At 40.4% G+C, this 22,037-nt stretch overlaps 1 protein-coding gene across 4 annotated transcripts in view; it reads right to left on the bottom strand.

The window, feature by feature from the left end:
* LOC145342248 (ecto-NOX disulfide-thiol exchanger 2-like) overlaps positions 1 to 22,037 on the bottom strand; it is a 271,181-nt gene that overhangs the window by 94,315 nt on the left and 154,829 nt on the right. For all 4 annotated transcript variants that reach the window (XM_080187653.1, XM_080187654.1, XM_080187651.1 and 1 more), the window contains one exon: positions 16,781 to 16,924. In XM_080187653.1, the coding sequence (XP_080043779.1) occupies positions 16,781 to 16,850 (70 nt within the window). In that variant the 5' untranslated portion in view covers positions 16,851 to 16,924. The remainder of the gene's footprint in view (positions 1 to 16,780; positions 16,925 to 22,037) is intronic.

The raw sequence follows: 22,037 nt of genomic DNA, 5'->3' as shown, positions 1-22,037 counted from the left end.
ATATTCGTTGGAAACCTTAGGCATTAGGGACAGTATAGAAAAGATACCTAAGTAGCATGGTGATACAGAACTTGTCAAATTTTGAAAAGCTTATTTGCAGTGAAAGCTGAGATCTTGAAGCTATCCATAAAACTGTTTGTGTGAGATGAGAAACACTGATAAATACGTAATTATAAAAGGTTAGCAACAGCGCATGAACTATTCCTGGTTGGTCAAGAAAAACATGTTCAACCATAGGGTTGATGATGATTGGGAAGATGGAGGAGTTAAGTAGTAAAAAGCCAGGATTAAAGCAGGCTTCCCAATCAGATTCACATGGCAGCAAAATCTAGACAAAAGAATAAAATAAGAACAAGACAACGAAGAGCAAAAAGAACACACCAAAACTGCAAGAGAACCAATGTGCATACCCTGTCCACACTGCATTAGACTGTAAATGACTGCCTCAGTATACTGGTGCAGTTGACCTAAAAACTGAACAAACTTGTTCTGACTTCCTCATTAATCTATGGCTGGACTTTTTATTGGTCCGTTCCATAACAATGACCTCAAAAACAAACAGAATTAAATAAAATTTTAAGTAAAGGCCAGCAAAACATCAGAAGGCAACCAGAATAGCTAATGTCTGTTTGATGATGGTCCAATGCCTGAGTGTTAACATTTTAAAAAATTCATTCATTAGATAAGAGTGTCACTGGCTGGCCCAGCAATTACTGCCCATTTCCAATTGCCCTTGAATGGAGTAGCTTGCTAGGCCATTTCAGAGGGCATTTAAGAGTCAACACGTTATGGGTCATAAGTCACTTGTCAGTCAAACTAAGTAAAGATGGCAGATTTCCTTTTGCAAAGGGCATTAGTGAACCAGATGGATTTTCATGACAATTGACAATGGTTTCATGATTATTAGGCTCTTACTTCCAGAATTCTTTTATTGAATTGAAATTACATCGTCTGTATGGTGGGATTCAAACACGAATCCCCAGAGCATGTCGTTGGGTCTCCGTATTGCTAGTCCAGTGACAATACCAGTATGCAACCACCTCCACCATATTAGCACCAAAGCAAATGTCAGTGACAGATGCTTTATCCTGTGTTAGTTTTTAAAAAAAATTCAATACAACTAGGTTCATACGAAGAACGTTTCTTTTAGATAAAATAGTGAATATTCTCAAGAGTTTAGCAGTTTAAAATAATTTGTGCGCTGCACAATTGAATTTCTACTAGTAATCTTGATTGACTGATATGATGTAAAAGTTTAAGTCAGTTTATGAATATTGAGTCAGATAAAGAACCAAGTGCATGAAAGTACTGTGTGTGGTATCAATTACAACTCATTGAAGTGAATTCTATCATTTTGTAGGCATACTGGCTATGAAAATGATCGTCTCATCAGTGTGAAGGGACAAGCAGAAAGGTTCGTATCTGTTTATTTCCATAACTGAAATGGGAAACTAAGGACTACACATCAGTTATTTTGTTGGACCATGTCTCATTTATTTTACACAACTCCGTTTTTAAATTCAGCTCAGGTTGGAGGTTAATCCAATTTACAGATCTGCCATCTGTCTGCACTGGAGTTTACACTCTGGCCGTGTCATTTCCTACATTCCTTTGAGGCATTTATCAGGCAGCCACGTTACTGTGACAATATTTGTTTCTGATAACTGTGGCAAGGTTGTCAGGTCAACACTCTAGCTGATCTATTTCTATTACAGAATCTTCTCGAGTTTCCAGTTTTATTACCAATATCAAATCTCAATGTGTGATCATCTTTCTGAGCAAATTCCACTGCAGAGCAGACGCTGTAAGGGAGTGAAGAACAGGCCACATGACTGACCACTGATACAAGTTAAAGCAAATTATTCTCTCACCATTCTTCCTTATATTCAGAATTAAAAACACAGATTTTAAAAATACAAAAAAGGCTTGCTGGGAAATTTCACAATTTACAAAACTTAAGCCAAGAATCAAAATGTTTTAACTGGGGCAAAATTCAAATAACAGAAGTATCATCTGCAAGGAAAAGACTAGTGCTGTTGTATGCACGTTAAAAGAAATAATCTGACTGGTAAAACTTTATCTACCCGACTTGTTTGTTATATTGTACATGCATTGCCCCACTTACACTGTGTGGTATATTTTAGGGCATTGATAGCAATACTGAAACCACATATGCTTCAAAGTTATTTTTACATCTTTAACATCATGATGCCAGAGGAAGCTCTCAATAAACATAGCCAGTGTGCAACTAGAATGCACAAATCCCACCATATTTATTTTGACCCAATTTCGCAGTAAAAGTAATGCTGAAGCTATCAGTGCTTATTGTTATTTGAATGACTCAGACACGAACTTCCAGCACCTGCATGGAAACTAGAAAGTTGCCACCTGACTTGCCCAGTTCCTACACAAGCTTTTTTACCCCAGTATTTCATTGAGACTCTCACCTTTTGAATTTTTTTTACTATATTCATAAAGTTATAAAGTCAATGCTCAGAGTGGATTGGGCAGATCTGAATCCATTCCGTATTTGCTCCAAAAACCAAATTCAAATTCCAATTGAATCCAATTCAGGATCTCCACAAGAGATGCAAACAAGATCCAAGCTGACAAGATAAGGCCTTGTACCCTGTCTTGGGCTGGGTCCGACTGATGCTTTATCTTAGCCGAGAGGCTTACCACTGAAGTACATGGAGGCTATAAAATTACTGTACTTATTCACTGGATACCCACTAGAAGTCTGACAACACTAAATGTCAACACCGGCACATCCACATCAACACTAAATGTGCCAGAGAAAGTCTGGGCTTACTGATTTAAGTGTAAGCTAATCTTAAACTGCTTTAGGAGGCTGAATTCCCACCAAACAATTCAACTGGCATTGAAAATTTATTTTTAAATGTGTGGAGTCTCTTTATATCTCATCTTTCTTAAGCCCATTCTTCTTTCTTCATTTTGCTTTCTGTACATGCTTTTACATTTAATTATCTATTCCAACTTGCAGTTCCTAGTTCATGTATCAGTTAGGGTACGATAGAATTGCTACTAGACCAGTAATTCAGAGCTCAGATTAATGCACTGGAAACACAAATTCCCCCAACTGTTGCTGGGAGGATTCAAATTTAGATTAGATAGCATCTTCCAAACCCAAAACCACTACCTACAAGGATCAGGATAGCAGGCACACGGGGACATGCCCTCCAAGCCACTCACTACCCTGAGTTGGAAACATATTGCCATTCCTTTACTGTCTCTGGGTCAAAATCTTGGAAACCGTCCCCCTCCCCGAATCAGCACTGTGGGCATCAGCAGCAGATTACTGCTTCTCAGTTCAGTTACCTGTGATGAACAACTTCTGTGCCCATCCCACCCAGACTTGCGACTCAGGCCACGGCCAAGCAAGATCAAAGCAGCACAGCATATCGCCATGGACCAGCATTGAAGTCTAAGGGAGTCGGATGAAGGACAGCATTCCCCCCTTTTTAATTGCACTAGCTGCCTGTGCTGATTGTCCCTTTGTAGATCAGGTGACCTATGAAAGCAATCAGGGACCAGGTTGGAGGTTTATCCTGGCAAGCAGGGGTTTCCAGAACCATCATGGGAGTTGGCTGCAGCCATGAGGCTCAACTCACTGTATAGCCTTTACGTGTAAATAAATGAGTTGCTCTTTTTCCCCTAACTGGTAGACAAGAATTATTACACTGCCATAAAGCAGGTAGGTTTAAAGGTCTGGTTGACAATGACAGGAAGTGTCTAAGCTAAGTGAACAGGATTTGGGGGATCAGATGCTAGGTTGTGAGGAGGTGGTCGGCTGGGTCAGTAGGAGCAACCAGGTTGAGCCCGCAGTTGGGTGAGATCCCATAGAGAGTGGGAATAAAGGAGGGGTTTGTTGGTTGGGGTGTTCCCTGAGGGGTGCGGAGGGAGTCCTATGTCGGGTTCAGCCTGGGTGTTTAAAATAGTTAACCAAATTGGTCCCTAGTTGCTAAGCAACAGCTCATTCATTCTCCAATCTTTATTCACTTTACACATCATAAACTCTCCTAGTATAACAGAAATACAGTTTGAACTGAAGCCAGAAACCCTCATGCGTGCAAACACCTTTGTTTAATATGATGCTAACTAGAGTGTATGCAAAACACTAAACCCATTTAAATCTATACCTTATTTCCAGTATTGAATAATACAAATATAGATCATATCACTTAATCCTACCTCTGGTTCCTGACACAGGTTACAAAATAACATATTAAAAAAAAAGGAGTAGGCTATTCAGCCCTTTGAGTCTGCTCTGCCATTCAGTGAGATCATGATTGATCAACTTCAATGCCATTTTCTTGCACTATTCCCATATCCCTTGATGCTTCTAATATACAGAAATCTATCAATCTCTGGCTTGAACATACTCAACGGCTGAGCCTCCACAGCCCTCTACTGCAGGGAGTTTATGAGTTCATTTTAATTGGAACCCCAAATAGGAGGAGCTTAGCAGTGAGAGGGGGAACATCCCTGAGTTTTTCTAGAAGAAAAGCAATACAATGGAATAAGGGGCTAAGAAACAAGTGCCAGAAACCTACAGAACAGCTAGTTGAGGAGACTAGAGAAATTAGGAGAAGTTTTCAGGAAAGTCTGAAGTTAAAGAAACGGAAGAAACTGAGATTGGAACAACGTACTGTTCATGAAGTCACAAATAGAGCCGAGAAGAAGTTGGTTAGTGTGAAGTCAAAAATATCTAAATTAATCCTAAGGTTTGCTATGTTCTGCTATGCTGGGGAAGTGATAGTTGAAGCAATTAATGGTTGGATCTTTGAGAGTTTGCGCAAAAGCTTAAGAACATTCAAGACAAAGGAACCCTGAAAAGATAGTTGGAAAACCTGGAGGCAGATCAGTGGGGAAGTATTGTTTGAAATGATAGTTGGGAAACCTGGATGCTTGATGAAAAAAGCTAAGGGAAAGCATTGTTGGAACCAAGATTGTAAAGTGTGTCTTTTCGAGAGTAGAATTTGAAAACACTCGTGCAACAATCATCTGGGGGAAACTGGGGGAGAAATCCACGGAAAATTAATTGAATAGCATCAGCCACTTGGTTTTGGAGTCAGGTATTGTCTGACTACAATCAGCCTGTTGGGTTACAAGGACTGTGTTTAGTGAGGAAATTACAGTACATGATATATTGTGCATCCCATTATCCTTAAAATCCAGATAAATTTGTGAAGATTAGGGAGAATGCATTATACACAAACTTTTCGTGCTTAATTTTTTTTTGTTACTAACTGATATGTCTGTGATTCTGTTCCTCCATGTTTACTAAAAAAAAGTTACAATCTGCTGAGCCAGGGTTCCATTCTGGGATCTTTCTATCCAGTTATATCAACTTGGATCTTAACATCTGAATGCTAAGAGAATAAGAGAACCACAGCATTTACAAATTTATGACACTACAAGGATGATTGGTGGCAATGCATTACTGCCTAATATTGTGAGTATAAAAGGTCATGTTAGTTCAGAGGATTCAAGAGATTGCTTCATGAGCCTCAAGTGCTGAGTATGAGAAAACCCTAGAGACTTCATAATGAGTTTATACCCAACATTTCTCACTCGATAATTTCCCAAACTCAACCAGTATAGACATAAAGAGGCTGAGAAATTTCTCTGCAGGAGAAATAGTGGGAACATTTTCATTCACTCAACTGTGTACAGTTCTGGTCACCTTATTGTAGAAAGGATACTTCTAAACCAAAAGAGTACAGAAAATATTTACTAGGATGCTGCTAGGACTTGATGGTTTGAGTTATAAAGAAAGGCTGGATAGACTGGGACTTTTTTCCCCTGGAGCGTAAGAGGTTTAGGGGTGATCTTTTAGAGGTCTATAAAATAATGAGGACATAGGTCAGCTAGTTAACATCTTTTCTCAGAGTAGGGGAGTATAAAACTAGAGGGCTCAAGTTTAAGGGGAGAAGGGAGAGATACAGAAGGGTCCAGAGGGGCAATTTTTTCAACACAGTGTGGTGAGTGTCTGGAAACAGCTGTCAGAGGTAATAGAAGAGACAGGTACAATTTCGTCTTTTAAAAAGCACTTAGACAGTTAAATGAGTAAGATTGATAGAGAGGGATATGGGCCAAACATGGGCATTGGGACTAGCTTAATGATAAAAACTGGGCGGCATGGACAAGTTGGGCCAAAGGGCCCGTTTCCATGCTTAAATTTCTATGACTCTAGACAGACACTGGCAGAAGACTGGAAACAAGTTGCATGTCAGATACTTGCTTATAGAACATATGTGGAATGGGGATTCCTCCTGTAAAATTTTAAAAAACTAAACACAGAATGATGTTCTTTTCCATTGCATTATCTAGAATTGATATGGAGCAGGGTGTCTTTCAGCACAGAACTGAAATTTTATCTCTGTTGTAAAGCTCCATGTTTAATTAAGCATCCTGTCCTCAGAAAACATTATTCAGCAGGTAGCAGAGTGCATTTTTTAATAAAAAGACAGTGCTGCTTTCTCAACAGGAGTAACTACATTTGACACTTGCTTAACCTTCCCAGCAGCGTTGTTCCATTTGCCCTACTGAGATTTGCACAAATTGATTGAATGAGAATGGTATGAGGAGCAGGTGCTGAATGTCAGCAAGGTACATTCCTGCTGCCAGAAATACTCCATTCTGTTTTCTAATCTGCCAGCCAGTTTTGTTTTGAGAAATGAACGCTTACCATTAGTAGTGTTCAATTTATCTCACTTAACTGAATGTGTGGTAATTTTAGTCAACAGGAAGAAAAGACATCAATGCTTGGTCAACCTTTCTCAGATAAAATGACTGCTGCGGACTCACAAAGGCTTATCCTCAAAATACATCTCCATAATTAAATCATATGTACTGCCAATAAGCACGAGAAAAGTGAATAAGCAGAAAATTCTTAGGTTTTGCCCTCAACAAAATGGAACGGGAACGAGAGGGGGAAGGGGGCGGTGACAGAGAAAGGGTGGGCGGATGAGCCAAGCCAGAGGATGGGTTGGAAGGGGCAGCAGGCACGAGGAAGGGTAGGGATTTGTGGAGAAATGGGTGAGAGGGAAGAGCATGAGGAATGATACCACACCATGCTTCATCTGCTTTACATGATGTCATATGATTTTTCCCATTCATGCACAAGATGCTAAAATAGTTCCCAGTTTTGTGTGTTGGCTACAGGTCAACAATGAAAGAATCCTTTTCTCTGCCCTAAATTTGCCATCATTATATTCTTCACTGTGTAAGCACAGTAACTTGGTGAGATTTATCCATTCTTAAAATTGGATATTTCAACTACATATGACCTAAAGTACTGTCGTTTTCCCTATCCCACCCATGGCAACATATCTTCCTCACCATATTTATTCCCTTCCTTCTCCATGAGACTTTGAGGGAAGATTTTCAAGTAAAGTTAATTTTGTACTGGAAGTTTAACTCTAATACTTTCAATGCAACCTCATCTATATTTTCTGTTTTGACATTTCTTTTTCTCTCCCAATTACTTGTTTGTAACCAAAACACATCCTTTCGCATCTAAACCACAGGTTGGCATCTTCTCAGGCTGCCGTCTTTCCAATCCGGCGGCCCTGTAGTATAACTGGCAGCTCTTTCACAAGCACATCATCTGCCATAGAGAAATATGTTTCTGCCCTGCTCTGCCACTGAAAGTTGTCCCACAAAATATTTCTCTCTAACATAATTAATGTTCAAAATCATTTTTAGAAGGCCTTTTGCTCCATTGGCATTTCACATTGTGAAAGCTCCGTCAGCTTCGCTGAGATTAAACTCGTATGACTCAGAAGGCCTCAAACACAAATTGAGCTATACATTGCATAGTGTTGACTCAATTAAGTGAAACATCATAGGTCATCAACTGGAGATATATAAAGTCTCGTCCAATTAAAATAATTTCTCGGTTTGAAAAATGAGGGGAGATTGAAGAATGAGGGGAGATCTCATTGAGACGTATAAGATGATGAATGGGATGGATAGTATAGAGGTGGAGAGACTCTTCCCGCTCAAAAAAGACAGTAGGACTAGGGGGCACAGCCTCAAGATAAAGGGGGGGGGGCGGTTTAGAACGGAGTTGAGGAGGAACTTCTTCACTCAAAGGGTGGTGAATCTCTGGAATTCGCTGCCCGTTGAAGTGGTGGAGGCTGCCTCGCTAAATGTTTTTAAGATGTGGGTTGATGGGTTTTTGATAAGAGAGGGGATTAAGGGTTATGGGGAGAGGGCGGGAAAGTGGAACTGAGCCACGACAGGTCAGCCATGATCTTATTGAATGGCAGGGCAGGCTCGAAGGGCTAGATGGCCTACTCCTTCTCCTATTTCTTATGTTCTTAAAAGATATTGATATCCTTACGTGCATAATTGTCATTTAATATAAACAACATTACATCATTTGTACTTGTGATAGAAGTTTTCCGCAACCAGCATTTAAGTTAAAGTTGGAATTGCCACACATTTCAGATGATCCAATGCACTTTCAGATCCTCCATCATGAAATCAATTCAAACTTTTGTCCAACATCATATGGCTTTTGCTTAATTTTCAAGTCTATAAGATAAAATTGTCACAAAAAAAAGTTTGCAGCCCCATAATATTTAGGGTTTAATAACCGATTCTTGTCTTCCTTTTCAGGATATTGGAAACCATGGACTTCTCTCATTGTACTTAACAAATTACTAGTGGCTCGCTGTTGTCTTCTGTAGTCTGGCTGACCAGGAAACTCTTCTGCTCTCACTGTCAGCATTCAGGTTTACTTAAAAGGATTTACAGGCTCATAATTAAAGCTGTGGTTATGAATGCCCTTGGTTTGGAGTGGGACTTGTATTCAGAGCTTCTGGCCCAAAAGCAGTAAGGCTACCCCTTGCTTCACAAAAGCTCCAAAGAACAGATAGTGAAGTTCTACTTTTCGTAACTTCCTTGTTACTAGAGAGGCGGTGCTCGACAGACTGGAGGGACTGATTGTGGACAAGTCCCCAGGACCGGATGGAATGCATCCGAGGGTTCTGAAAGAAATGGCGGAGGTGATAGTGGATGCCTTGGTGGTTATTTTCCAAACGTCGCTGGATTCCGGGGAAGTGCCGAAAGATTGGAAAGCGGCTAATGTTACACCGTTGTTTAAGAAGGGTGGCAGGCAAAAGGCAGGGAATTATAGGCCGGTTAGTTTAACATCTGTTGTAGGTAAAATGTTAGAATCTGTCATCAAGGAGGAAATAGCGAGGCATCTTGAGGGGAATTGCTTGATAGAGCAGACGCAGCACGGTTTCGTTAAGGGGAAGTCGTGTCTGACGAATTTATTGGAGTTCTATGAGGATGTGTCTAGGGTGGTGGATAGAGGAGAGCCGGTGGATGTGGTCTTTCTTGATTTTCAGAAGGCGTTTGACAAGGTGCCTCACAAGAGGTTATTGCAGAAGGTAAGGACGCATGGAGTTGGGGGTAGGGTATTAGTGTGGATAGAGGATTGGTTGTCAAATAGGTGGCAGAGAGTGGGGGTTAATGGGTGCTATTCGGATTGGCAGTTGGTGACTAGTGGAGTGCCCCAGGGGTCGGTGCTGGGGCCTCAGCTATTTACCATTTATATAGATGATCTGGAGGAGGGAACCGAGTGTATGGTGTCGAAATTTGCTGATGACACCAAGATTGGTGGAACGGCAAATTGCGTGGAGGGTGTGGAGAGTCTGCAGAAGGATCTAGATAGGCTGGGCGAATGGGCCAGGAAATGGCAAATGGAATTTAATGTTGGCAAGTGCGAGGTGGTCCACTTTGGTAGGAATAATGGTAGGAAGGACTGTTACTTACGTGGCGAAAAACTGCAGCAGGCGACGGTGCAGAGGGACCTCGGGGTCCTTGTGCATGAGTCGCAAAAACCCAGCCTGCAGATGCAGCAGGTGGTCAGGAAGGCGAATGGGATGCTGGCCTTCATAGCGAGGGGGATTGAATATAAAAGTAGGGAGGTTTTGCTGTGGCTGTATAGGGCATTGGTGAGGCCGCAGCTGGAGTACTGTGTGCAGTTTTAGGCGCCTTACTTACGCAAGGATATTTTGGCCTTGGAGGGAGTGCAGAGGAGGTTTACTAGGCTGATGCCGGAGTTGAGGGGGTTGAGCTATGAGGAGAGGCTGAATAAACTAGGCTTGTACTCGTTAGAGTTTAGAAGAATGAGGGGAGATCTCATTGAGACATATAAGATGATGAATGGGATGGATAGGATAGAGGTGGAGAGACTCTTCCCGCTCAGAAAGGACAGTAGGACTAGGGGGCATAGCCTCAAGACAAAGGGGGGGGTGCGGTTTAGAACAGAGTTGAGGAGGAACTTCTTCACTCAAAGGGTGGTGAATCTCTGGAATTCTCTGCCCGTTGAGGTGGTGGAGGCTGCCTCGCTAAATATTTTTAAGACGCGTGTTGATGGGTTTTTGATAAGCGAGGGGATTAAGGGTTATGGGGAGAGGGCGGGACAGTGGAACGGAGCCACGACAGATCAGCCATGATCTTATTGAATGGTGGGGCAGGCTCGAAGGGCTAGATGGCCTACTCCTGCCCCTATTTCTTATGTTCTTGTTAGTGTATTCAAATACCCCCACTAAAGCTAATGTACACCAGATTATAAACTGCAGGAGCAAATGTTTGCTTATCTGAATTTTGTTTTCCCTCTCATTAAAGGCACCTTATTCTAGATTAAACTTATTTTATTAGTCGAGACTGAGCAGAAGACCTCGGCCTGTTTTAACGGATAGATGGTGTTGAAGTCTCCAGAAGTGGATTTTTCCATCAATTCTGGATGTGGATATTTAATTCTCTGGTATTAAGCATTTTTCTGACAGGGATGAGAGGCAGTGACTTGAATGGTTGCAGCTGGCACGCACTCTGAATGGAGAGAGTAACATGGAAATGTCCAAATCTCTCAGTCCAGAGCTGCTCTCTTCAATTTTATGTTTGTCGATTTATTTATTTTTTTGAAAAGCTTGTCTGCCAGTTTTGAGGTGATTTGTGTTTTTCTTATTGACAGCTGTCTCTGCTAAAAAATATTTAATACGTTTGGATTTACAAAAACAGGTGGAGTCTGTAGTTGGATTCCTTTATCACAACACTGAGCTTAAAGCTCCCTCCATTTGTTGCATACCACAATTTGTGAAAACTAACTGCACAAACCAATGTTGCCTACGTGTTATATAGTTAAGTGTTGCATGATTGCTTGAAGAGCCAGTCACATGAATTTGAGTTGAAAATGCAATGAAGTCCCGCCATTCAAAAGATTACATTCCCGCAAAACCTTGCAAATGGCAAAATTGCAATTTGATGGTGATGTCATTGGGGTGTTTCACAGGCTTCTGCTTAGTTTCAGTTTCTACTCTGGACAGGCAACAGCTCTTACGATAAACCTTATTATTAGTTTGAATCTACTTGTGCAAACCACATCTTTTTCTTTTTAAAACCTGTAATCCCTAACATAGTTAGGGCTTGCACCACACATTCCTGGAACCTAACAATTGACTATCATTTCAAAGTGTAGTCGTTCTTCATGATTTTGTCATTTGCAAGGTTTTGCGGGAAGGTAACACTACAATGATGGGACTTTGCTGCATTTTCAACTAAAACCTGATGAAGTTCTAGGTACATCTATTAATAATTTTGCACCAAATAGAATTTTCAATGTAAAAAAGCATCACAAAGCTGAAAATACAAAGAATATCCAACACATTGGCCACACAGGCATGTTCTGAGTTCAGGGCTTACTAATTGAAGGCCACCAACTGAGAGGCAAAGAGAGAGCTAATAGTCAAGAAGTTGGAATTAGAGGAGTGAAACATGGAGGATGGTAGAGGAAGTTACAGAGATGGGAAGGGTAAGGCACAATAATAGACCAAATATAGAATAGGTACTCTACTTGGGATTACTCACAACAATGACCAAAAGCAGAATTTGGGGGGCAGTGCAGAAATAAATTTCAATTTCATCAGCATACATATGGGCATTGATCACATCTTCGCACATGATATTAATTATGGACAATTGAACATGATCAGGAAGAGGAGGGGCTTAAGAACTGGATACTTTGTGGAGCTCCTAAGGTGATTGATGGTGTGGGTTGTGAAGATCAATTGTTGATGTGCTGCTTTAAAATTCACTAATTTCCTATTTTTTAAACATATCGATAATTTTATAAAATTTGAGATTCTGCAAGTTCTGTGGAATGTTAAGTGAACAAGTGCCAACCTGGTAAAGCTGATAATTATGGGACTGAATTAATGCTAAATAGTGGAAGTAGCCTGCTATAGGAAGAGTGGACCAATTCCATAAAAGCTCTGCTGTCCTGATATATCCTCTACATGGTGAATATTAGGGGCAATTAATCAGCGAGGCAAGCTCCATGAACATGCCCAACCTCACTGATGGCACAGCCAAGGATTTCAGTGCAAATGATAAGAACTATTTACAATTATTTTTAGCCAGAGGGGCCTTGCAAATGATCCATTTAACCTCCTCCTGAAATTCAGTTGCCAGTCTTTAACAAATTCATTGCATTCCACATGGTATACATGCACTGCATTAACATTCAGTAAATACTATGAACCTCGACAACACTCGTGTAGTGCTGAAGACTTCTGCTCCAGAACTAACTACATCCATAACCAAGCTATTCGAGTACAACTGAAACATTGGCATCTACTTGGCAATGGGGAATGTTTCCCTGTGTTGTGTCATGTCAACAAATTCAATCCACCAATTACTACCCCATCAGCGTACTCCCAATTATTGGCAAAGTGACAGACGGCATTATCAACAGTGCTTTCAAGTTGCACTTGGTCACTAATAACATGATGACTAGTGTTTAGTTTAGGTTCTGACAGAGTTCACCTTCATTACAGTCTTGATCCAAACATGAAAAAGAGAGCTGAATTCCAGAGTTGAGGTGAGACTGCCTATCATTTGAGAATGTAGCATCAAATTGACGTCAACCATACTCAGGGTGAGGATTCTCTATTAGTTTGAATTATACCAACATAGGAAGATGGCTGTAGTTGTTCCAAGGCATCCTTGTATGTATTCTTCAGGGCACTGTGGGAAGCCAAACCATCTTCAGTTGTCATCAATGAACTTCCCTCCATTATAAGGTCAGAACTCAAGATGTTTGTTTATAGTTGCAATATTCAGTATCATTTACAGCTCCTGAAATACTGATGCAGTCTGTGCCCACATGAAGCAAGACCTAGTCAACATTCAGGCTCAGGCTGATGAGAAGCAAGTTAACATTCATGCCAGAAAATGACAATCTTCAACAAGAGAGAATCTAATCATCTTCCCTTGACATTAAACGTCATTCCCAGATTGAATCCCTAACCAAAAACTGAACCTACCATGAAAATATCTTTGCTTTAACAGCAAGTGACAAACTGGGAATAATACAGCAAGAAACTCACTTCCTGACACCCCAAAGCCTGTCTACTGAGTCAGATTAAATATTCTCCACTTGCTTGCATGAGTGCAACACTGACAATGGCTCAGAAAAACAGAAAAAGCTCAACACAATCCCATTTGTTGCAGCCTGTTAGACTGGCACTTCATCCAACACCATCATATTTACTCCCTGCCTCCAATATGTGCCATCTAAAAAGTCCTCAGAACACCCAGGAGATCAAGTGCAGTAACCACATAGGAACACCACCAGCAAGCTGCCCACCAAGTTACACATCATTTGACTGAAAATATATCACGATCCCTTTGCTGTCACTCGTTAAAATCTTGGAACTCTACATTAACAGCACTGTGGGTGGTGGATCTACTATATGGACTGCAGAGGTCTAAGATGACAGCAGAGCACCAAAATCTCAAGGGCATTGTGGGATGGGCAATAAATGCTGGTTTTGCCAGTGATGCTCACATCACATGCTCTTTTAAAATTCTACAATGTAGGCCATCAAATCCTGGATCTTATCAACTCAAATTCCCATTATTTTCATGTAATCGTAGAATCCCTACAATGCAGAAGGAGGCCACTCGGCCCATCAAGTCTGCACCGACCACACTCCCACCCAAGGCTCCAACCCCGCAGCCCCACACATTCACCTCACTAATCCCCCTGACACTAAAGGACAATTTATTATGGCCAATCAACCTAACCAGCACATCTTTAAAGTGCAGGAGGAAACCGGAGCATCCGGAGGAAACCCATGCAGACACAGGGCGAATGTGTAAACTCCACACAGACTGTGACTCAAGATGGGAACTGAACCCAGATCCCTGATGCTGTGAAATAGCCATGCTAACCGCTGTGCCACCCCAGTACTCTTTTTTAAAACTAATAATATCCTGTGCTCCTCGTTTTCACTAGATCCTTAGTCCCCATCATTTCTGGGATTTTATTTTGTGTCTCTTATCATGAAGGCAGATACAAAATATTTATGAAGTGATTCTGCTATTTCCTTACTCCTCCATTATAATTTCTTCTGACTGCCTGCAAGCAACTAACAGTTACTTTTGCTAATCCCAGTTAAAATTTCTCTGGCTATAAACCAAATGGTGGTGGGCCTTCTTTATGAACCATTGATAGGGATTTTGATACAACTTGTTGGCTTGCCAGGATACTTTAAGGAGCAGCGAGGAGTCAACCACATTGGAATGGGATTGGAGTCATCTACAGGTCAGAGTAGGCAGCTTGCATCCCCTAAAATGATAGAGGTAAACCAGTTGGGATTTTACAACAATCCACTAAAGGCTTAATGGTTACTTTTACTGCAAGTGGTTTTTAAATTCCGTTTTTTAAAAAACTGAATTCAAATGCTAATATTAGCCTAGTTCAAATACTACCCCAATAACACAGCCATTATCCTGTATCCTTCTTTATGGAATTATCTCTAAAAAAAACCACTCATATAGACTGTCATAGTGATAGTTGATTGATAAATAGACAAAAAGTGACTGTATACTTGGGAATGAAAATCTATTACATTCAGTACTAGACCGAACTGCCTGCCCTGTACATTGCCACTCAGTGTAATGAATAACAGAGACCAGGGGAATTGGTGTTTAGATATAGCTGAAATCAATTTCTGCCCATCTCGGGGTTCAGTCACTTTTTAAACCAGATTGCAAAAGTTTAAACAATCTAATTTAGTGAGAAGAAATGAAGAAAATGTTAAAATGCTTTATTCTGTGCATAGAACTTATTTTTGAATGGCATGTTAAACGAAAGTTGTACCTGTCAATTCAGGGTGAATAGTACTACTTAAAAAGTGGAAGCTCTTTCAATGCATGGTCAGCATTACTACCTCAACCAACACAACCGTAAACAGAGCATATAGTTGTTCACTAACTCTTTGGGTGGAATTCTCAATTTTTGAGACAAAGTGCAGACATGGGCAGCTCCAGTGGCACCCTTCCCCAGCCTATTCCATGCTTGAAGCTCATTAATTATGCACAGGCTAGTTCCACTTCGAATCATCTGGCAGGCTGACGGCTGATTCACTGCCCACTGTCAGCTAGTGGGTCCTGGTACCACATTTAAATACCAGTCAGGTCACTCCCTTCAGCTCACTGCCTTCATCAGATTGTGCAGGATGGCAGCATCCCAAGGCCATCATCCTTAAGAAAAGTCTGTTCCTCAATGCAACCCACTGAAGCCCATCACCTACAATACACCCATTCTCCACTTGAATATCTAACCCCACATGTGGAATTTTCATGCATCTTCTTGTTTGTGAACTTTTTATGCAATCTTCTTTGGGTTGAGCTTCTCTCCCTTTAGTCTTCCCTCTGCCATACATTGTTCCTCCTCTTCAACCATCCCCTTGCCTCTCTGCCTGTCATCATGAGCCCACACCCCCCAACTCCTTAAGCAACACTCTTCTATATTGACCCACTTGTTTTTGTTAGGCTACGTTCTGCCGGCCTTACCTTGTACTTCACCCCTGTCAAACTTCAAACGTTAATTGCAGCGGCTGCACAGTGCTGTCCAGAAAAGACACTTATGTAGCACCAGGGGAAGAAAACCCCGCTATTTGCCAACCCTAGGCACTGTACCAATTCGACTTGGCGAAACAGGTAGTCCATGGGTACAGCATGGTGCTTGCTGTTCATGAAGACTATATCAGCATGATGCTAGAGGACAGGAACCAGATTGCCCAAGCAGAGTGATGTACAGTGCATCAGAAGCAGTGCAGCACTACGGCAGACGACTTTGTCACACTCACCTCTCTCTAAGGAACTGGGAACTAACCGCCTTATGCATGCCACTCTTTAGCAATCGTGTTTTAGGCTGACATAATTTCAAGCTGGCATAGTGCAATTTTGTAAGGCCTGATGGGACAATAGCAACCAGTTGCTTTAATGAGCATTCGTGACATGCAAATGAACGTCGCTCACGCTACCAACCAGTAGGAAAACTAGCATGCCATTAATCCATCAATGGGAGGACTGCAATGTGATTTTTGAGCCAGTAAGTTTCCCACTTTTTAGCTCCTACTAGATTCTCCATTCCTGCCCAGTACCAAGCCCATCGTGGGTGAAATAAGTGGATCTAACCCTTTGCTTATGGCATCTTGCTGTGCGCAAATTAGATGCTGTACTCAGCTATCAGCAACTTCAGTTCAAAAATAATCAATAAGTTGTGACGCCTATTCACAATTTCTGAGGATCTGATCTTGCATATCTTTATCACAGCAATTAAGCAATTCAAAGCAATTAAGAAACAGTACATCAAGATAATTTAATAATCTGTCCATTTTCTGCATAACTTGGGTGAAGCAGGGATTGAAAGAATAGCTGTCCTTACCTGCAGCTACACTGTTCCGCCTCCTTTTCTTACTTGGTTCGTTAGAACAGTCAATGGAACATTCTGTCATCAAAGGACCATTTGAATTATCGAACTGCAGTGGTTCGTCGTTGTTTGCAGGGTCGAAGGGCAACTGGCTAAGCCCTGTTAAAGAATAGGGATAGAACATTAGCATCTACTTCTAAATAACTGATTAACTAGTGGTCAAATTGTACAATTGAGATGGCCATCAGGAAGCATGTTTGTGGAATCATACAGCAAACTCCACCATAGCTGTGCTCTTTGAAAGGTGTTCTTTATTCGACAGATTCAAATAGGACAGATTCAGCTTTTCTATGTCATCCTGTTTAGTTAGACGATTGAAATCTTATTTATTTTTCATAACAAAGAAAACTGCAAACATTAAGCTTGAGGGCTGCTCTATTTGAATGGCTGGTCAATTCCCAGCCATTCATAAGGTGCCAGCCATCTGTTGAAATGGATATTTAATAAATTTACAATTTTCCCAAGTCACATATTGTGTTAGAATCCAAGAAAGTTTCATTAACCATACTCATGAACAATCTTCACGTAGCACAATAAGAGACAAATCATTACAAGGAGCTGACAGGAGTTATTATTTTGCATTTTCACTATTAATAGCTCATCTTTAAAAACACTATTGGAAGGGATCTAAGACAACGGATCAAACTTTGTAATCAGCAAAACAAATTTATTGATGAGCTTTAAAATATTGGAAAATTTAGCAAGTAAGTCTTGAATAGAAACTAAGAACATCATATCATATTTGTGCTACACGAGCGTGCATACTTCTTACTGACATCCACATAACTAAAATTCCAAAATAAACTAGCTGCAAAACATCAAGTACATTCTTCAAGTGATTACTTTACTCAATTTCTATACTTGACAACTGTATTTGTGTCTTGCAGTCAAACACAGTTTGCTTCCAATGACAGCAGGGCTGGCAAAAATCTTAGGTCATTCAAAAAGATAACTGGATCCCTGGATCAAGATTTTTTTTTCAATGGTTGACTACAATGAGCTTCTTCGCTGATATTGATCTTGTGACCTCGGACACCGTTCTCTTAACTCAAGGTTTCAGGCTACCCCACCCCTGCTGTGTATGGATCAGCAATGTCAGGCAGGCTTTCTGACGTCTTCCCTCAGCTGAAGCAGGCATGTCTTGTTACCTCTTACAAGACAGAAAGGTGGCATCATTTATTTTGTTTCCACATAATCTAAATTAAGACATATCAGATACAGTATTGGAAGCTTTCTTTCCTCTAACTGTCTGCCACATGAATGAGAAAGGCTTACAAATTCCAATATCACACTCAAAATGGTTATAAATAATTAACTTCCATATAAGGCTTTTTTATCCCTGCCATCAACAAGAAACTAAGATGTCAATAAAGCTGATCATTGATATGTACGTCTAATACAAAAACCATAAACTATCCATCAATGGCAGCTTATCTTTCAGCATTGACCTCCAAAAGAAAGCGCACAAAGACTTTCTTAGTCGAATAAAAATAACGACATTGTTGTCAGCAGTAGTTGCAAACAGCCCTCCAAGCCAAAGAAAATTCAACAGTGCGCAATAGATAAGGCAAACTTTGTACTTGAAATGGTCACACACTATTAACGTAGCATTCTCCATGTGCAATAGTCAACTGGTACTGAAAAGGTAGTTACGTTAAACAGAACTTACGTTTTATTATAATGCTGCAGTGGGGGCTGCTGTTTTTATTTTGATTTGATATGTTCACTTTTGCACTTGTTCATTACATATACATCAACGCCTACAACGCAAAAAATCCCCTCAAAGTTCTTGACAGAATATTCAAATTAGCAGCTATAAATGCCTAACTTGTATGTGTACAAGAACAGTTACATTGCAAAATGTTCATTTAGAACTCAACTGTTGTGTTTACAAGACTATGGAGCTTAGGCAAAGCATCTCAGCACCCAATTGGACGTCTGTCCTTCTGTACCATATTGGCTAGCTTTCTATATTGTGCATGTAGACAGCAATAACATATTTCTTACCTTCATCAAGAGGATATGATTTTTAAATGCATGCCATCTATTCTTGTGATGTGGATTCCAATAAGAATTCTTTCATTGCACTTGCTAAACCTGTGATCTCTACAACCTAGAGGATAAGGGCGACAGACGTATGGGAACACCACCAGTTCTATGTTTCTTTCCAAGTCACACTGCATTCCGACTTGGAAATATATTGTTGTTGCTTCATCATCCCTGGTCAAAATTCTGGAACTCCATACCTAGCAGCACTGCATGTGTTTTCACCACATTGGCCACAGCAGTTCAAGAAGATAGCTCATTCCCACCTTATCATGGGCAATTAGGCATGGGTAATACATCCCGCAAATGAATAGAAAATATTTAGTCCCCAAAATGTTTTCCCTCTGAAAGCATACTTTTACATAGAATTACATTAAAATTTACAGTACAGAAAATGGTCAGTCAAATCACAGAATCATAGAATTGCAGAAGAGGACATTCAGCTCATCAAACCTGCACGGATAACAATCCCATCCAGGCTCTATTCCCTTAACCCCACATATTTACCCTGATAGTCACCATGAGACTAAGAGGCAATTTAGCATGGCTGATCCACCTAACCTACACATCTTTGGATTGTGGAAGGTAACTGGAGCACCCAGAGGAACCCCAAGCAGACATGGGAAGAATGTGCAAACTCTACAAAGCGAGTGACCTGAGGTCAGATCGAACTCGGGTCCCTGGCTGGCGCTGTGAGGCAGCAGTGCTAACCACTGTACCATCATGCTGCCCAAAGTGATTTAGTAAACATAAAATGAACTAAAGCTATTAATACTTGTCTGAAGACTTCCTTTTACAAAATGACAAAACTAGAATGAAATAAAGTGAAATATATTCATTTGATCATAAGTTTCACAGGAAAGAGAAACCAGCATGTCACCTGTTATTTTTTCCTTTTAATTCAAACAAAATGTTGTTGAAATAATGGTTTTCTTTAGTAGTGGCTGAAGTGCCTGTAGGCATTTAAGGAAAACAAACTTTTTTATGGATAGGATCTCCAATCATCATCAAACTTCAATTAATCAAGCTGCTCCATTATACTGCAGTGACATTCAACTGAATTTTAATCTTACTGCTGTTATTGCAATCGTGTGAACATAAACAGCTTTCATCTCCATCAATTTGCAATTCACATGTCTCATTCATTTTTTACTGTTGTTCATTGCATCAAATGAGAACTTGTGGAAAAACAGATCAGTTCTGAAACATTCCTTTAACACTGTCCCTCTCATTCAGGAGAATTATCTTCCAGAAATATATGAATAAATGCAATGGAGCCAAAATTCCAAGGCTGAACATAGATCACTAGCATCAGAATCAGAAAGACTCAAGAGCTAGATTGTGCCTAAATTTTGGAATTCTCTAATGGGAAAGCTGTGTATAGACCTTCAGCCAATTTTAGTACCCCGTTCCTCTGTCTCAATGACAGGTCTCAATGACTGGAGAATTCACAGACATTGTGAAAATTCTGCTCTAAAAGGCCTCAGCATAACCTGTTACATATTTAAACAGATGCATGATTGGCTCTTAAACCAATCACATGATTTGATGATGACGACATAATTTGGGGTGTTTCACAAGCTGCTGTTTAGTTTCAGTTTCTGGTCTGTGTAGAAAACAGGTCTTCGAATAAGCCTGCTGTGTTTTACTTTGAATCTACATATGCAAACCATGTCTTTTTCTTTTTGTGCAAAACCCACAACCACTAACAATGTTAGGAACTGCAAAAAGAAAAATGGTATAAAGTGGAGATTTTCATTTTGTCAAAAGCATTGAGAAAAGCCTGAGTTAGGACAAAAACATTGTGGATCCACACACTTCGAATGTTAGAAGGCTGGAGAAAAGCGAACAATAGAATTAAAAACTGAATAATAAAATCCCTACACATAGAACATAGAACATAACAGCGCAGAACAGGCCCTTCGGCCCACGATGTTGCGCCGACCAGTTTTTTAAAAAAAAACACTGACCCACTAATCTAAACCAATCCCTGGAAGAGAAAAATGAACGTCGAGCGTTTTCAGTACTTTATACAAGTGAATAAAATTGCAAATGAGTTGCTTGTGCCAGTTTTTCGCAATACAATAGGAAGTAAAACCATTAATTTGCTCTGGAACCTGGTTCATCCAGCAAACGAGGAACCTAAACTTATGATAACTTGATAAAGATCCTTGAAGGACACTATCCTCCAAAGCCATTAATCATTGCAGAATGGTTCAGGTGTCACAAAAGGAATCAAATGGAAGATGAAAGCATTGCTCAGTTTGTGGCCACCTTAAAGGGGCTGGCACGACATTAAGAGTTTGGTGAGTGGTTCAAAGATACTCTTCCAAATTTTCTAGTTTCTGGTCTCCAAAATCAGGCTATCCAGAGAAGATTTATTATTGACTTTAAAGACAGCAGTAGAGATTGCAGTGTCGATGGAACTGGCTAATAAAGAGGCTTCACAATTTGGTGCAGGAATGAAGACCCATAAATTGGGAACTGTTTATAAGAAGACAAAACAACAAGTATGTGACAGATATGCCAAAATGGGCCAATGAGTAAATACTGGAGCAAGGTCAGTCAATGCAAGAATTGTGTCAAAATGGGTCACATTACAAAAGCTTGTTGGGCCAGACCAGCTTCCTGAGAAGAGCAGTCAGATGAATTTGGGTACTTTCAAAAATAGCAAGTTGCATTCTACAAAAGGAATTTATAACATAGAAGAAAGGAATTATGACTGTGAAGAGAATGTCCAAAAATATGATGAAGCAGCTCCAATTAAATGTCATCTCTATTCAGGGTAAATCACACAATTTCACAATGTGGACAACCATTAGGATGGAGGGTGATACTGGTGTTGCTGCATCTTCTTTTACAACCAGGTCATAAGGATTTTAAGGACAAACACGGAAGAGATTGGATCATTAAAAGGTTACGTCATGATCAATGTAACAAATGGTGGAATTGCCTCTCCATGTCATCCATGGTAATTTTCCAGCTGTATTTGGGAGATCATGGCCACTATTCTCCCATCCCTCTGCCTTTTTTTTATGCAGTGGGCCAGGAGATCTTCGCATTAGACAATTCGTGGGGTTCGTGCATACATTTCCACCATGATAGCATCTCCAAGCATGGAATTTCCACTGGCTTCAGCTCCATGCCAGAAATCGGCGTGGAGGTG

The sequence above is a fragment of the Carcharhinus amblyrhynchos genome, chromosome 4, assembly GCF_965287045.1.
Source record: "Carcharhinus amblyrhynchos chromosome 4, sCarAmb.v2.hapA, whole genome shotgun sequence".
NCBI lineage: Eukaryota > Metazoa > Chordata > Chondrichthyes > Carcharhiniformes > Carcharhinidae > Carcharhinus > Carcharhinus amblyrhynchos.
The sequence above is the reverse complement of the archived record's forward strand: the minus strand, read 5'-3'. Positions and strand labels throughout refer to the sequence as shown.